Source organism: Centruroides vittatus, unplaced genomic scaffold (genome assembly GCF_030686945.1).
Source record: "Centruroides vittatus isolate TY-2023 unplaced genomic scaffold, ASM3068694v2 contig_846, whole genome shotgun sequence".
NCBI classification, from domain to species: Eukaryota; Metazoa; Arthropoda; class Arachnida; order Scorpiones; family Buthidae; genus Centruroides; species Centruroides vittatus.
The window spans coordinates 187,440-204,538 of NW_027122551.1; the positions used below are offsets into that span (position 1 = coordinate 187,440).

The window sequence follows — 17,099 nt, forward strand, 5'->3', positions numbered from 1 at the left end:
TGACACGTAAATCTGCTAGATTTTTCTCTACTGATAACAGCGTAGCATTTTAAAATTTATAGCTTAATATAATTTATTGCCACAAGTCTTGCAAAAGTAAAGATTGCCAGCGTGGTTTCCCCTCATTTTTTATGGTAAGCAAAGATAGAGGTAGTTGAAAATATACAGCCCATTAATAAATGTAAATAACAGTAAAATATAATATTCTATGAAAGATTTCTTTTAAACCATTTTTCTACATAGAATGCCATTTTGTCATCATAAAAATATTAAGTACAGATTATGTCACTTTTTCTTACGTATTCTTCATCTTGAACAGAGAAGTTGAAGATCATTGAAAATATCAAGAATTTGTTAATATTGTTTATTGTTTGAGCATAATAGTGCAGAAAATTAAACTAATTCAATTAACTAATAACTATTATTAATACTACGCTTTATTTTTTAAGGTAACATTCATGGATTCTTATGTTAAATGTAGTACATCGGCAATTGATGTTACGACGTGTTTTGCGCAAGTAAGTACACACGGAATTGTATGGCATTAGTTTTCCACATATGTATTTTGAAAACATGTATTTATTTATTTATTTTTTAAATAGATAAAAGAGTTTTGGAGACAATTAGCTTGGCCTGATTTAGCTGGTTCTTATCAATTCGCCCTTAAGATTATTGAAGTAAGTTTTTTTTCCTTCGATTACGATCTTACTACACTTACTACAAACACTGCAATAATTACGCAATGTGCAAACATAACTGTAATGTTCGATTATTTTTGCATGTCATGTTTATTTTAACTATGGCTGACTCTAGGATAGGACCGAGTGGGCACAGTCTCAAGGACGCTAAATATATATATTATTCACTTAATTTGAAATTAATGTTAAATATTCTTCTATTTTTCCAGTTGACGTATGACAAAACATTGGTAAACTGCATTCTTATTTAGAATTAATTATAGTTTTATCGATTCAAACCAGGACAGATCTCGAGGACGAAAACAATACTTGCATACTAAATAAGACAATTCAAATGGTGAAAAACATTTTAATTGATTTCCTATTATTTTATTCAAATGGTGAAAAACATTTTAAATGATTTCCTATTATTTTATTTTATATAAAATAAATTAATTGCAGGATCGATTTGATTTAGTGACAAAACAGTAATCGTAATGTTTTGTGCACTGCATAGATTTAAAAGTTTCAGTAAGAGATAAAAAAAAAAACGGTGTCAAATCAAGAACAGATTTAGTTCACGAAATACTTACTGTTTAACTTTTCTATTTGTGTCATTTTGACATAAATAAAAATTCTCTCGAGTTGTCAAAGAAATTAATGTTTATAAATAAATTTATTTCTGGTCACCCTCTTCTACGACCAGCACGGAAAAGGGTTTCTCCAAATTGAAACCAATACAAAACATATTTGAATATAGCCATGACTCAACAGGTAGCACATAGCGTTCAAATTGACAGTGTCAACGTATATTTCATAAGTGACTTGATTTGGAAGGAATGATAATAAGTTTCGCAACCGTAATACCACAATTTTTTTTTTAATTTAAGCAAATGTAGATTAGTCTTTTTCTTAGTTTACCACGTAGTCTCAATATTATGTAATGTACTGTACAGTACCTACAAAACTAAGTATAAAATAAAGTAAGCCTAGAGGCGCCATGTACAGTACACTTCAGTACTCATACCATAACGAAATCAGTACTTACAGGTTAAAAATAATAGTTTAGAGTTATGTAGTGTGCTGTATTTTTGTCTATTGTCACCTAAACCGATGTAATACAAATTAATATCTTTTTTGAAAATTGCTTATTGTGTTCTGATTTTCTAGATAGTCTGTGACGGTGCAGTATACTATGCAAATCTCAGCCACAATAAATTAAGTGACGTAAAATTAACGGAAGAAGGAAAATATGAAGTATCCGAAGAGGTGACGTACTAAAATTTCATAATGCTATCTGACTTTTCAATTCAAATGTTTAATAATAATAATAATAATAATAATTTGTTACAGCTTTGTATAACTGTAAATAATATAGAACATGTACTTCAAGCAATGCAACCCTTGCCTGAAGAACTGGGATTAGATGCAATATTGCATGCCATCGAGCAAAATCAAGGGCAGTCTGCAGCCGGTAAATGTCACGATATAATTTGGGAAATATTACGAAATGCCGAAGATGAAGTAATTACTAAAATTCAGACAATCATTTTTGGTGTAATTAAAAAGGTATGAACTTTTTTCTAAATTTCTCCAAAGAACATTTAACACGCGCGCACACGAATACTGTACGTTATTATACGTTTATTATATTTTTATTCTATTATATAACCTATAAGAACTGAGTAACAAAAATGTAATAACTACATAATTTCTCGTCAAGCATGACTGGGTACTACATGACAACTATGTAGTTATGGTCCGACTTTTTTCTCAGTCAGGTTGATCGGAACTCCCTTGTTAATGTTACCGTAACATGGGGAAAAGAATGAAATGAAATTATCTTAACCCTTTCCCCTAGTTAATATGTTACGTTCCCATCGAAGCTACTCCCTTGTCAGACTAACCCTACCGGGACAACACGGCGGACCGTGATTGTCAACTGTTTTGAGCCACTAAACCCTTGGTTCCATAAACTTTTATCAAACTCTCCCCAACCTACCCCAACGCCCCCAAACCCATTTTCCCTTGCGTGAGAAATGCTTGAAAATATTCTTAAGAAAACTTTTCTATGAACCTCACACTTACTGTACAGTACATTGCCTTCCAAATATGAAAACCATTAAACGCCATGTTTCTTCTTACCCATTTTAACACAGGAAAGGGAAATATTATCGGTGATCCCAACCTTCGCCTATGGTTACCGTTCGGTCAGGTCCCTGCCTTCAACGTCCTCTACCGCTCACTTGCTTCTTTTTGCCTCCTTAGATTATTCACTGCCCACAGGAGGCAGTAGCGCCCACTTTAGGAACAACTGGACACATACGGAACCGTACCAAAATTCTATAGCCTTGAAAAATATTTCCTTGCCGTATTTTCTGAGTAATGAAGATCTCGAATCTTGATATTCTTTTGGTCTCTTAAATGAGATAAAGCAAATTCTAAATAAAAACTGGCGAAGCCGAATGATACGAAGTAGTCGTCTTGATCAACAACCGACTAAAGATATTATGATAATAAAATTAATAAATACACCTATCCCTCGTTTTACACGGTACTTTTTTTTTACACGTTTTCGCTTTTACACGGTTTAAAAAATAAATGTAGAAAATAAACTGGATATGATCAAAAGGAACAATTTTTAACTCTAATCTACATCTATATTCCAATCCATCTTAATTATATGTTATAGTTGATATTTAGGATACTCGGTGACAGTTTTATTTCAATCCGTCAAATAGTAACCGATAAACCGATATAGGGTACTCCCCATACGCACGAAGTTGCATTCATTGCACATAGTTTTAAACCAGAAAATTTTAATTTTTCATATTCATAAGTAACAAACGATTACATTATTTTTAATTACATTTTTTACATTATATTACACAATTACATTACATTTATATGAATCTTTCAGATTTTATTTTTTGTTCCTTTGTACTTTGTATTTAATTAATAAAAGAATATATTTTTTTCCCTTTCAATATTTTTGTTTGATTTATGTACCTTTAAAAAAAAAAATTCATAATTAATAAACAACGAAATTATGCGTTTTTTGCATACTTTTCGATTTACACGGTTTTACATTCAAAAAGATACAAATTCGATTTACACGTTTTTCTCAGGAACCTATCTTCCGTGTAAATCGAGGGTGTAATATAAAAATATTATTATTGATGATGATAATAATAATAATAACAACAATAACATAATAAAAACAATCATAAATAAATAAAAATGTTTACAATGCGTTAAGAAGTACCGCCATCTGTTGAGAAAGGAAGTCTACAAATGGACTGGTATATTAATAATAAAGATTTTTGCCCGAATTTGTGGAACAATCTATGATACAATCATCTGAAAACATTAAACTGATTACTACATTACACTTTTTACTACAGTTATACTACTATAAAGGCAATTTAATGAATTTAATGCAATTTTCTGTATCTTTTTTTTATGAAAATTTTACGCATCTTCCAATTATTTACGCTGCTCTTAGTTGTTATGCTTAAAACCTATTGTTTAAAGAATGTCAAAAGAAAGTCATTTATAGTTATTTAGAAAGAATAAATTTTGACCTCTTAAAACCTCTACATTAATTGGAGCAGAAACTACGAAGAAATTTAGTCGTTTTCAAACTGTAGTAGCCTAAATACTTTTTGGGGAATGAGCTATGGAACGATAATGAGAACTGGGAGATTAAATTTATTAAAGTTCTAGCCGTGTATTAAGCCTTGTAATACACGAAAATAAGTCATAAACAGTTGTAAACGAACTACAATTAAACTGTACAAGCTGAACTGTAGGAACTGCTTTGGCTTTGAGTTAAAACTTAACATATGTGAAAATTAAGTCTCTATAATTTTAAGTAAAGCATGTCGAAAGATGCATTTGAACACTGCAACGAAATCCATCAGGTTTTCCATTAAATAAGATTATAACATGTTTTCTGACGAAGAAAGTTTTTAACGTCAACTAATCTGATGGTTTTAAACATTGTAGACATGACATTAGTAATTAGATGGCTTGTTTGTAGAATTTTATTGGAGGATGCTTTGTGGATTGGATCGCTTATGCTACTCAAGGAGCTATGCCAATTATCTTTAATTCAATAACAATTGATTGTATAAAATATTAAGACATGATGGTGGACAAGAGGTTGATAGATTCGTCACGTTTTAAACTTGAAGATTGAACTTTCCAACAAGATGATAATGATTCAAATTACAGCTCGGGAAAGCTGTAATTTGAGTCTGATTAATCGATTCGTAGCCTCATTTTAAAAAAACCGCAGGATATTTTAGTTTTCTCTGCTTACAAAAATTTTTACCAGTTTAAATGAAAGAACTCACAAACCGAGTGGCGAGTACTGGGTGTTTCGAGTTTTCAAAATCTCAAGAAGTCATAACACAGCGTATTGGCATTTTGCAGTGTACTTCAGTTAATACTAAGTCGAGCCACAGCATAGGAAGTTGGCTAATTGATTTCTTAAGGATGTTTTCCGTAAGGACAAATTTTACATCACAGATTGACAAAATCACGTAAATTGGAGTTATGTTGCTGCATCACAGCATCTGTAGCTTTTTATTTAATTGTAAGTAGGTTTTGGACTGTGGGTAATAGACCTCTCCTCTCAGTGAGTACTAAGAGGTGAACAGCTAACAAATGGCAGTTCATTTTATGTGTATAATATGTGGAGTGAGTGTTCAGAATATTCTTTGCGAAACTGGTCAACGTTAGTTACGTAAAGTTAGTTCTCCGGAGAAGAATCCTTAGCAGATCGTTTTTGGGTTACTTTTTGAGACACATTGGATTGATTTAGCTCATCAATCCTATATATATATGTGGTGCCCGTCCCCCGCGCTAGCGACATGGTCAAGCCGAATGTCGTGCGCACCCATTCTGGCGCACGCGGGAAAAGACGAAGACGAAGCTTAAGCGCATTCTTCTCCCCCGAGGCGAAAAGACGACGACGGTAAGAGTAGGAAAGGAAGAAGCTACGACGTGTCCGCCTCAAGACGATTTGTTAGTGTTCTTTGTGTTGTAACGTCCTCTGTATTATATTAAAGTGTACATCCTTATATGTTATAAGAAGTTCTTCGTGTTTTCTTAAACTGAGTTCTACATGCGCCTCTTAACGCTCAGCTCAGCCATCCACAGACACTATATATATATATATATATATCACTATATATATTATATATATAGGATATCCTAGGATTCCTTTATATATACACATATATATAATTTTTTTATGTATATATGTATATAAAATTTTGAGTACAAATTAGCTAGCATTTTATCGATTTTCTTTAAGTAAATTTACGTGACATTGACATTGCAGATGCTTCCCGAAATTAAAAAATTTGTCTTCCATCTGGCTTGGGCTCCCGAGAAACTCGACGCAGACAGTGTAAGTTTTATATTCGTAAATATCAAATATATCATTCGAATTATAACAACTACACTTACAGGCAATTAGCCCTCTTTTGGAATTTTTGGACGAAAAACTACGAACGTTATATAACAATACTTTAACCGCCAACTTCGATAGGATTTTGGAAACTCTGTGGACCGTAGTACTGCACGAACTGACTCATACTGCCAGAAGTAACACTGGTGTACGTTGGTGAGAATAACTGTATTCAACTAATTTTAATTTCTTCACATAGTAATTAAAACTAAACTCTTAATTTTTTATATTTTATTTAAACAATATTTTCGAAGTAAAAAGTGCAAAATATTGACTATTGTTAGTTTTAAACATTATAATAATTTTTAACTATTAATCAAATAATGGCCAAATTCTTTTTAAATAATACTTTTCATTCCCCTGACTTCTGAACATTTTCCGCTTTTAACTATGTTTCGCGTTATTATAATTTTAAACAAGCACAATCAGAATAGAGTATATGTCCTTGCTAAATTTAGAATAACGCCCACCAGTGACCAAGTGGGTAAAGTAATGATTGGACTCAGATTCGAGCCTGATCAACGCGGGTTGATCTCGTGTCTAATAACCAACTAGGAGCCAGTTTCCCATAGAAAGTTCTCCCGGGAGGCAGTAGAAACTCGATTTACCGTTTTTAAAGAAATCGGTGGAAAAATACGTTAAATTCAGAATCCAAATGTCCTCGAAAAACATGCCAAAACACAATTACGTTTGTATATGCATGGCTAAAGTGCAAAAAAACAACTTATCCGTTACCACTATAAACGCTTCCATGAACGTTTTTATTTCATACAATAAAAACAACTATCGACACTACTAGACATGTTTTACAGAATTTACACAAAGATTGTTAAAGCTGCCTTTTGAAAGGAACAATAATACTTGTTTGTTTCCTGTTTATGGTTTTATTTGTTTTATCACTGCAGAAACACCATCACAGCTAATTATGCATTGAGTACTTTCTTTTGTTTCCAATTCTTGCCATAATGTCATAATGTCAGAGTTTGTAGATGCTCAGGAATCTTCCATCTGAACCGCAGAACCTACATTGGACTTGAAAAATTGACATGATATTGCTTTATTCTGCATGCTGTGCCGATCTCTGAATCCAGCAATGCTTTCCAAGGCTCCAAAACTATAGTCCTATAATACTACTGTATAACAGAGTAACGGAAACGATCTCATAATTCGTTGAACTTTTATGATTCTCCTGACCATCCGAATATAAAATACATTACATTCCTTTTCCGATAAAAGAAACTTACGTGATATGAAAATTCGTATAAAGATAGTTTTCGATGTGTTGAATCCCAAAGATATGCAAAACCAAAATACGCATTTAGCGTCTTTTGATTTTCATATCTTTGGGATTCAACGTTATTAACGTTGTGGTTTTTGAAGGTTTGAAAAGACCGGTGAAAAAATACGTCAAATCGAATTTCTATTGTAATTAGATAGTAAAGTCTCTCGTGCGACTTATTCGTAATTTAAATATGAACAAACAGCTACCTGATATGCAAAATTATGATTCAGGAGACGTTATCTGACTTTAAAATGTTTCCAGTACTATGTACTGTACAGTACTTGTAAACGCATTTCTACGATATATGCTTTGCAGTCTATAAACAATTTACATGCATATTAATAAATATCATCTTTGGATATGTGACCACCTTTATCTTGAAGAGTTGTTTCGAGAAGCTTCTGATAGAACAGCTGTGTTTAGTTATTGTCCCAGAAGCTTTGCTCTTCCTCGTAAAGATATATCCAGTCACGAATTATCTTGTTTATTTTTCCCCTAGAGATTCGCTCCAGAATCGTAGTCTCCGATGGTGTTTGCTTCTTTTGTTTCTGTTTCTTTCTGCCTTCTTAATGAAATATTTATAACACTGGTCCAAGTCTTACTCACTCGTCTTTGATTAGATCCGTTGACGCCACATATTAGACGAAACATCAAAAGACACGCCACCTGACCTTTACTTCATAGTTTATTTGAAATCAAAAAGTTTTATATAATAATAGACTTTTCGGATCAAATTTAGTTCTAGAGTAGAAATTGACTGGTAAAAATTGGAGGAATAAATTTATATTCCCTATTGACTTGCTCAAAACAGGTTTCACTCACTATGAGAAATTTAATACATAATTGTTCCGAAAGTCGTTAATGCGGCATTTACCATGCAAATGCAGCGAATATCAGAAATTGGAACTTTCTAAAGAATTTACTAGAGAATGAATGCATGTAAATATCTATTCTCATATCCCAATAAAATATTTTAGAGGAAAATGCTGCTGTTATATAAGTTTATCTTTGTTTATCGGTAGTACAGTATGTAAAAGACCACTATTGCAGAGATTAAACCTTACTTGTTATGACATGGCATACTGTCATAACGTTTGAAATTTTCTTACATCTGTATTACGATAGCTATTAGGTTGAGTCATAAATAAGTTCCGTTAGCGAGTAAGTGTAAATGACTGTCAAATACTTGCCAGATGTTGTGTTGCTTCAACTGAGTTTTATTAGTGGCTATTAGCAAATAGTCTATAAATGTAAACTTTAACACTGAAGTGTCAATAATGTAATAAAAAATTATTTTTGAATTCATTTAAAATGGAACATTTGAAAGTGCATGTACGCCATATCATGTTGTGGGAGTTTAAACTCGGCAATAACGCTACAGAAACAACAAAAAAGATTTGCAATGTCTACGGCAGTGGTGTAATTTCAGACAGAGCAGTTCGAAAGTGGTTTACAAAATTTCGTTCTGGTGATTTCTCCTTAAAAGATGAAGAAAGACCAGGCCCCTCCTCAGACTTTGACGACGACGTTTTAAAGGTCCAGATTTGCCGTGGATTCTGCTCAACGACGAGGAGTTAGCAGAGAAACTGCACACATCCCAATCAACCATCAATCGTCACCTCCAAAAACTAGGGAAAGTAAGCAAGCTGGGAGTTTGGGTTCCACATAACCTCAGTGAACGGAATAAAGCAGACAGAAGGTCGATAGCTGCTACCTTGCTTTCTTGGCAAAAAAGGAATCTTTTTTGGCTAAAATTGTTACGGGAGATGAAAAGTGGATCACATTCGAAAATGTTATTCGAAAAAGACAATGGGTTGACAAAAATTATCAGCCACAACCAGACCCTAAACCCAGTGTGCATGGAAGGAAAATTTTGTTATGTGTATGGTGGTGGGATTATCGAGGAATTATCCATTTTGAGTTGTTGCCACGCAATGGAACTGTTACTGCAAATGTATACATACAACAGTTAGAGCAACTTCGGCTAAAACTTTATGAAAAGCGTCCTGCACTTGTTAACAGAAAAAAAATCACCATATTGCATGACAATGCAAGGCCACACACAGCGAAGATTACACAAGAAAAAATTTTGGAGTTTGGCTGGTCTGTTTTGCCTCATCCACCATATTCACCGGACCTGGCACCAACAGATTTCCATCTTTTTCGGGCACTGCAGAATGCTTTACAAGGGCAATGCTTCCAAAATGATGACCAAGTCCAGGAGTTCATCCAGGAGTTTTTTTTATTCAAAACCACCAGAATTTTATGCAAGGGGAATTGACAAGTTGCCCGAAAAATGGCAAGAAGTCATTAATAATGATGGTGAATATGTGTTAGATTAAAGTCTATTTTTGTACATTTTATTGGCAAATAAATTTCAGTTTAGAAAACGGAACTTATTTATGACTCAACCTAATACATCTGTCTACTGTGCATTTTCTTTCACAGGATTAACTTTTGCATGGTTGTCTTCCATCATTTGATTTCAAGGAAACAATTTGAAGTAGGGAAACTGCTTTAAAAAATTTATTTCTGGTGTCAAGCAGCTTTTACAAACACTTAATTGATTACAAGTGTTTGATTGTGCGCCATATTTGTTTCCGACCTGATAAAATTTCAATATTGTATAGTAAGGGTTTAAATATTGTACGTTCACAATAAACTTCTAGAACACGAATTTGTACAGTCTCAATTATTTTAAAAAATGAAAATGTATACGTCTAAAGCTTTCAAAGTTTTGTTAACTTTCTGATTGAAACTCTGTCCTCCTTTCTGTCTTTTTTGGAAATATGCGTGGATTAATATATAATTTTTTTTAGAATGGAATTGTATACCACGATCTTGTTTTTCAAGAGATGGCACGTAAATCATACTACATATGCCATGTTATAAAAATTATCTGTTCTTTAATCTCCAACAGTGATACTTTGTTGTATTGTAGTTTCGACATAAAGCAGCGGTATATTTTTTTAAGATACACTAAAGTTCGTGTGACAGCATTGATATTCACCACGCATTTCCTAGTGATTGCCAGAAAACTGTAAAATATCTAACTTTTGACATTCACCACATCTGTTTGGTGAATTGAGCCGTCGCTGTTTATTATCGACGTTTACAGCATGAATAACATACAGTATATAGGCTAAATAATAGAAATTCACTAAATATTGTTACCATTTTTAAGACAAGATATCGTTTCGATCATTTTCAAGCAGTTTATTCACCAGCTTATATTAATAAATACAGGTATACTCGAGTTACGTCGCTCCAGATTATACGTCGTTTATCAAAAAAGTATATGGAAAAATAAAAATCAAGTTTGTCAGTTTATTCGATTCTATATCCGTCCGCCATAAACATTGAAGTCGTAATATCACTAGAAAAGCGTTGATAGCACATAAAATCATATTAAAATATATACATTTAGAGTAATTGTTAATATAATCATCATAAATTCTAGAGAACAAAACATGAAAACATCTGTGTTTCTATGTTGTCGTCTTATTTAGCGGTCTTTAAGTGCTCATTATTGGCGTTTAGTTACGACGTAAGTCATAGTTTCGACTTACGTCGTAACTACATAAGTAAATTCGACTTACGTCGCCTCTCCTGGAACCAATTACTGACGTAAGACGAGGTATACCTGTACTACTTGTGTTTTGTTTTTTTTTTTAACAAAAATAGTTTTCGAACATATGACCATTTGTGGCTTGGCTTCTAATGAGACCTGATAAAATATTGTAGAAAGCTTACATTTATTCTGTTTCAGTCTTGAGTTTTCTGTTCTATTTTCTCAGTAAAGACAATTATCTAAATCATTAATAAGTAAAGCGTTCCTTTCGGAGGAGTGTCACCTCTCTCTCCCTATCCTCAGCGGGCTTACTGAGATCTAAGTGTTGTCAGTACCTCCACTCCTCTTTTTTTTCCTTTCGGTCTGTTCTCCCAATACAAAGGTCTTTTGAGAGCCAACTTCCAATCTATTAGAAGGAAAGTCGAGCGCAAAGCTTTCCTCCACGTCCGCGCTGACCCAAACGTGAGCGGTTGTCCTTCCCTTGTTTACTTGTTGAGTTGTTGCTTTTCACAACTCGTGGCAAGTTGTTTTATGACCGGACTCCGCTTGGGTCCAATTTAATTAATTACAAATTGCTTTGTTTATCTCCCAAGCTAATAACTTGTAAATATAGGACAAAACCACGCGGAAGAAAGAATATCCAGGTTGCGGCCGACGTTTTCAACGCGAAAACATGAACGTCCGACGTACACGTTTTCGCGTCGAAAACTTCGGCCACGACCTCGCTAATATCTCACGCCACCTGTCATATTTTCATAGGCCTATTACTACTGTTTTTTTCAATTATAATAACAATACAATACAATAACAATATTTGTTATCATCATCAAATGCAAATAAGTAATTTAAAATGTTAAAAGGAATTTTTTAAGGTTTTGTAACTATCAAGTTATTAAAATTTCGTAAAAAATATTTAGATGATTTAACTTTGATGATGTCAAACAACTTAAAGTTTAAACAAATTTAAACTTTATCTTTAATTTTTCACCTAAAGGAATATTTCTGATTTTTTTTTTAGAAAACTAATCCAGAAATATGAATGAAAAAAGAGAAAAATCAGAAATATTTCTTTAATTAATTAATCAATTAATTCTAGTAATTAGATTTTAAAAACTTAATACTAAAATGATTTATTAAAAATGCGAATATCCATAATAAACTCTCCTTACAGAAAGAGAAATTAGCATTTTTTGAAAGATTATCCGCATCTTTAGTTTGCCTCATGGAATTTTTCCATGCCAATGGTAAAGGCCTTACCTTGCAAACTGTTCATAACGCTGCCTACCAGGTTGGTTAGATATTTTTCAACACTTTTTAAATAAATAGTTTAAAGAGAATCAAAATTACCACTTTTGCTCGATGAAATTTTAGGAATTAGATCATTTATTGAAACTGCACAAGTCTGATACAACACATCTTATTGAACTTTATTGTTTGCAAAGAATAGAAGATCAAGTAAGAAGTATTTAATATATTAAAATAATAATTAAACACTTAAGAATTACGAAAATAATTGATAGTGATACAAATTAAAATATACGCTGCATAAAAATATAATAAAATTTAATATTCATGGAATATTTTTCTGTAGATGGATATATTTTAAATAATCAAATTTTATTTTTAGCAAAAATTACAAAAATCCGATTATGGCAGTTTGACCATTAAAGCATTTTACAATGCTGCTGCAGAGAGCCTATGTATAGATGGTAAGTAAAAAGTAGAAAGAATATTTGAATATATAAGGAATTTATATAACAGAATTATTTATTTTTCAGTATTAAACGCAAAAGATTTAATTCCACTCGATCCCACCGGTGAGTATTTCAAACATCAAATCGTTACTTTGAAATGAATTCAATTGTGCTGCTGACAAATGAAACAAAGTTAAAAATCAAACGAGATATGTTAATGAGTTATTGTTTTTATTGCTGTTTCTTAGAATTTATTAATAATTGTATTTTTAAATAGGTTTCAGCGATCCTTTCGTAATAATAGAGTTGGTACCAAAGCATTTCTTTCACGATTGTCCCAAACAGAAGACGAAAGTACAGAAGAAGACTTTGTTTCCTTTATTTGATGAAAGCTTTGAATTGTAAAGGAATTTCTTTACAGCTTAAATTCATATTTTTAATATTTACTGTAAAATTCCTATTTTTTTAAATTTTAGCACACTAACCACAGAAATGTGCAGAAGAGAAGGTACTGCAGTGTGCTTTACGATTATGGATCACGATATGATGACGAGAAACGATTATGAAGGGGAAACCTATCTTTCGTTGGCTTGTATTCCCGGTGTCGACGGCGAACCCATTAAAGATGTAAAACCCATAGAATTATTGTTAATGCACCCCGATAACAAGGGTAAGTATTGCAAACCTTACACAAATTCGCCCAATTTTATTTTATTATTAGTCCTTGTTTGGTCGCTTTTATCCTAGAGTCTAAACAATTTTATAAGATCTCACGAAAAGTTTTAGGACTTTATTTTATGGGTTGCTTCTGTAATTTTTTTCTGGATCTGGCACTTCTCGGGCCTAATTTAAAATTAAAAGATATAGGCTTTGTATGTAATAAATTTTGTTACAACTGGATGAATTTGAAGGTTTCGTTACTATTTGTAACTTAATATATCAATATGGAACAGTGAATAAATTTACTAGTAAAGTAGAAGTTGGTTAATCCGGCAATTAAAGAACCAAATTGATGCCGATTATCTAAAATTCCTAATTATCCATCCCACCAGTGCCGAGAGGAAAAAACCACTAAAAACTGGTGTTGTGGGTTCGTGCCTGATCAATGGGGGCTGGTCAAGTGGAGTTTACTGGGTTTTTATCACGTTTGTAACACCTATCGGCTAGTTTCTCATAGACCCTGTAGTCAACCTCCCAACATTAGCAATGTACAAGACTTCTGCTCCTACCATCGCCTCGATTTCCACCCTGAGTTCTTTAGTTTGGTAGACGATCTGGAATCAGATCGCCTACCAAATAGGTTAATTCGGATTATCGGATGCCGGATTAATAAACATAAACGGAATTAAAATAATACAGAAAAAATTTTATCATAACTTTCTTTCAGATGAAATAATTCTAACTTTGGAATCACGAACTTGGGACAAAGAAGCTCAAGAATTTGTTAAACAGCAGCGCAAACATCGCTGAAAATGGTGCCTGTGATTATAAAAAGAGCATTGTTTTTCCTCATTTGAAAATTATTATGACAGAGTATACCGATTGTTTCATATTTTGTAGCTTCCTCACTGTTACTTACCATCCAAGAAAAAAGTGTTCAAAAAAACGTTATTGTTTGCAATATGTGATATTGTATTTTTCCGAAATTTATCTCTTTTAATGTTTTCTATATTGTCACGTTCTGTAAATATGTATAATGTATATCGGTATTGGATATTGTGAAAAATTTGGCAATATTTGCTAAAAAAAGGAACCAAGAAAAATACATATCACATCGGGAAAAGTGTGTATATAACCAAAGAATGACATTTCTGCCAACGTATATTTGTTGTCTTCAAATTTTTCACTATTTTCTTGCACTTCTTCAAAGTAAGTATTATGAAATGCACTTTCTCTTTTGTAAACGATATCCTTCAATATCTATGTTGGATGGTTGTCATCGAAACACGGATATTGACGTATGATGTTTTCTACAACTAATCAAAAGATTAAAAGAGTAAATACACTTTTCTGGTATTCTATGTTTTTAAAAGATAAAATATTACACACAATGGAAATTTTACAATTTCGCATTCTTCGAGTAACTTTATTTGAAATTTATTAATTGCAAATGAAAAAAATAAACATTTAATGACCATATTTTGCGACTTAAAAGACGCACCCCTATTTTTAGCCCAGAATATTTAGGAAGAAAAATATTTAATGCATTTAATTAAACCATTTCACGCTTTTTATCTTACTGTATTCTGGTTTTGAAAGAAGTCAAATGGGAATGCATACTTATTTACCAGAGAAAAGAAGTTATTTTTAATTAAAATTTTCCATTTAAAATATTCGACACGAATACATGCAAATACTGCTAACAAAATAACTTAATATTTAATTGAACATATTAACATGTTTGTTCGGGAGTAGGACTAAATAGAGGTTACACTACCTAGATTATCCGGAGTTTGTATAAAATTACCCCGGACATTAATTGTAATCATAAGGTTACTCCGGTCTCTAATTGATGAGATTTCCCGGAGAGTAATTGTAATAACAGATATGATCGGCACCAGATTAGATGTGCTATTACAATTAATGTACATAATAGTAAAAATATAATCTATTGAAAGTTGTAAAATAATTTTTATCATTAAAGAAACGAATTAATGAAAACAATTAAGTAATCATCCCGAAACTTCCGGAAATTATTCATTCTTAATCTTAATTCAAATGCACGAGAACATTTAAATAACTGTTTAAATCCGAAGAAAATATATCTAGCTAATTTTCAAACGTTTAAAATTTACCTCAATTTAAATTTATCTTTATAAAATAAAAGAGTGTAACGCTCCGATCTGATCTTCAAAAATATAAAATTAGCGAAATAGGTAAATTTAACACAAAGATACTGGCAATGTTTTGATTTGCTTAATGAAAGCTTGAAGGCTACTACTGATAAATTCAATTCTTAGTTTTGGTAAGCCAAGACTTTCCTGTAATGTTGGGCTAGTTAACCCACAGAATATGTAAACTGCTTTGTGATTTCGACTGAATACAGAATATCGAAGAGAATAGTGATATGAAATCATCAATCGTTATTCAAAACTGCAGTGGAACTAAACGGGATATTTTCTACATCAAGTACTACAAGATACTTTCAATGGCATTCTCAATCACGTTATTGTTATATAGCAGTGATATGAACACACAATGTCTAGAAATAAACAGAGATGGAAATGTGTCCCACATTTCCATCTCTGTTTATTTCTAGTACATATCAGTAACACAAACGAGGGAAAACGAAAACTACATACTTCTGTTTCGTAGCTTGAATAACTTTTATGTCGTAAATATACGTCACAAATGATTTATTATTATTATAGCCAATCGGAAAAGATCATTTTCTGTAATAAGATTTTGGATTGGAGTGTTACGATAATGCAAAGCAAGACATCGACAATCATTCAATATGAAATTATTATTTTCTTATGGTAAAAACAAATGTATAGGTTATAACCTATACAAATAAACCTATACAATTACTGTATATAACCTATACAAATAAAGTAAATACATAAGCACATTTATTTTAATACAAATGTGTGTTAAACATATAATATCGAGCTATGGAAATCATAGTTGGCACAAATAAATAAATAAATACAAATAAGATGCTTACATATAAGCTTACATATTTCACATCCTCATACTCAATTAGCCAAGTGGACAAAATCATTTAATTAATCAGGCTCGAATCACGATCAGTATTAACAGGCTGATCGCGTGGAGTTTTCTGGCTTTTCTTGGCGTGTCTAATACCCCGTTCGCACCGAGTATTTCAATCTAGATTGAGTGTCACAATCTAGATTGAAATACTCGGTGCGAACGGAGAAAATACAAGATAGCCCGACACGTGTTCTGCAGCCATCAACAGAGAAATAAAAAAGATATTTGGAGAGACGATGACAAATGTCTATTAGTAGATATATGGCAAGAAAAAGTATTTATTTCTAACCAAAACTTCCATTTTGTTTGTTGGTGTTCGTGACTTACCACGTAGTTATGCCAGTTTTATCATCGCGTGTAATGGCCGGGTTCTTCTCGAGCGGACTACCTGTGCAAACAGCTCGACGTTCGACTAATGACAGTTACAATCGAGATCAAAGTGAGTCGTGGATTGTGTGCGAATGTACAGTAGTATAAGGCTGTGTTTATGCAGACGCAGGAAATGCAAGAAACAGATGGAAACCAAGCGAACCATATTCGTATGCCTACAGGATTACTCTTGTTTTCACTCTAGTTAAATTCATGCAAAACCGGAAAGAAGTCCGATGAATTTTACACGTGTCCATAGATAGCGTTACATCCGTCTACCCATTTCAATCGTAGATACTGGCATCACGTACGA

At 32.5% G+C, this 17,099-nt stretch overlaps 2 protein-coding genes across 5 annotated transcripts in view; one reads left to right on the top strand and one right to left on the bottom strand.

The window, feature by feature from the left end:
• LOC136982468 (BAI1-associated protein 3-like) overlaps positions 1 to 14,708 on the top strand; it is a 141,504-nt gene extending 126,796 nt beyond the window's left edge. For 3 of the 4 annotated variants that reach the window (XM_067278954.1, XM_067278957.1, XM_067278956.1), the window contains 13 exons: positions 447 to 518; positions 603 to 677; positions 1,848 to 1,946; positions 2,031 to 2,246; positions 6,028 to 6,096; positions 6,158 to 6,304; positions 12,181 to 12,297; positions 12,381 to 12,464; positions 12,637 to 12,718; positions 12,788 to 12,826; positions 12,981 to 13,104; positions 13,180 to 13,373; positions 14,091 to 14,708. In XM_067278954.1, coding sequence (XP_067135055.1) covers positions 447 to 518; positions 603 to 677; positions 1,848 to 1,946; positions 2,031 to 2,246; positions 6,028 to 6,096; positions 6,158 to 6,304; positions 12,181 to 12,297; positions 12,381 to 12,464; positions 12,637 to 12,718; positions 12,788 to 12,826; positions 12,981 to 13,104; positions 13,180 to 13,373; positions 14,091 to 14,173 — 1,401 coding nt within the window. In that variant the 3' untranslated portion in view covers positions 14,174 to 14,708. The remainder of the gene's footprint in view (positions 1 to 446; positions 519 to 602; positions 678 to 1,847; positions 1,947 to 2,030; positions 2,247 to 6,027; positions 6,097 to 6,157; positions 6,305 to 12,180; positions 12,298 to 12,380; positions 12,465 to 12,636; positions 12,719 to 12,787; positions 12,827 to 12,980; positions 13,105 to 13,179; positions 13,374 to 14,090) is intronic. The other variant, XM_067278955.1, reaches the window with a different exon arrangement.
• The window catches only part of Syx8 (syntaxin 8), a 274,529-nt gene that overhangs the window by 128,533 nt on the left and 128,897 nt on the right, over positions 1 to 17,099 (bottom strand). The gene's annotated exons all lie outside the window — the stretch shown is intronic.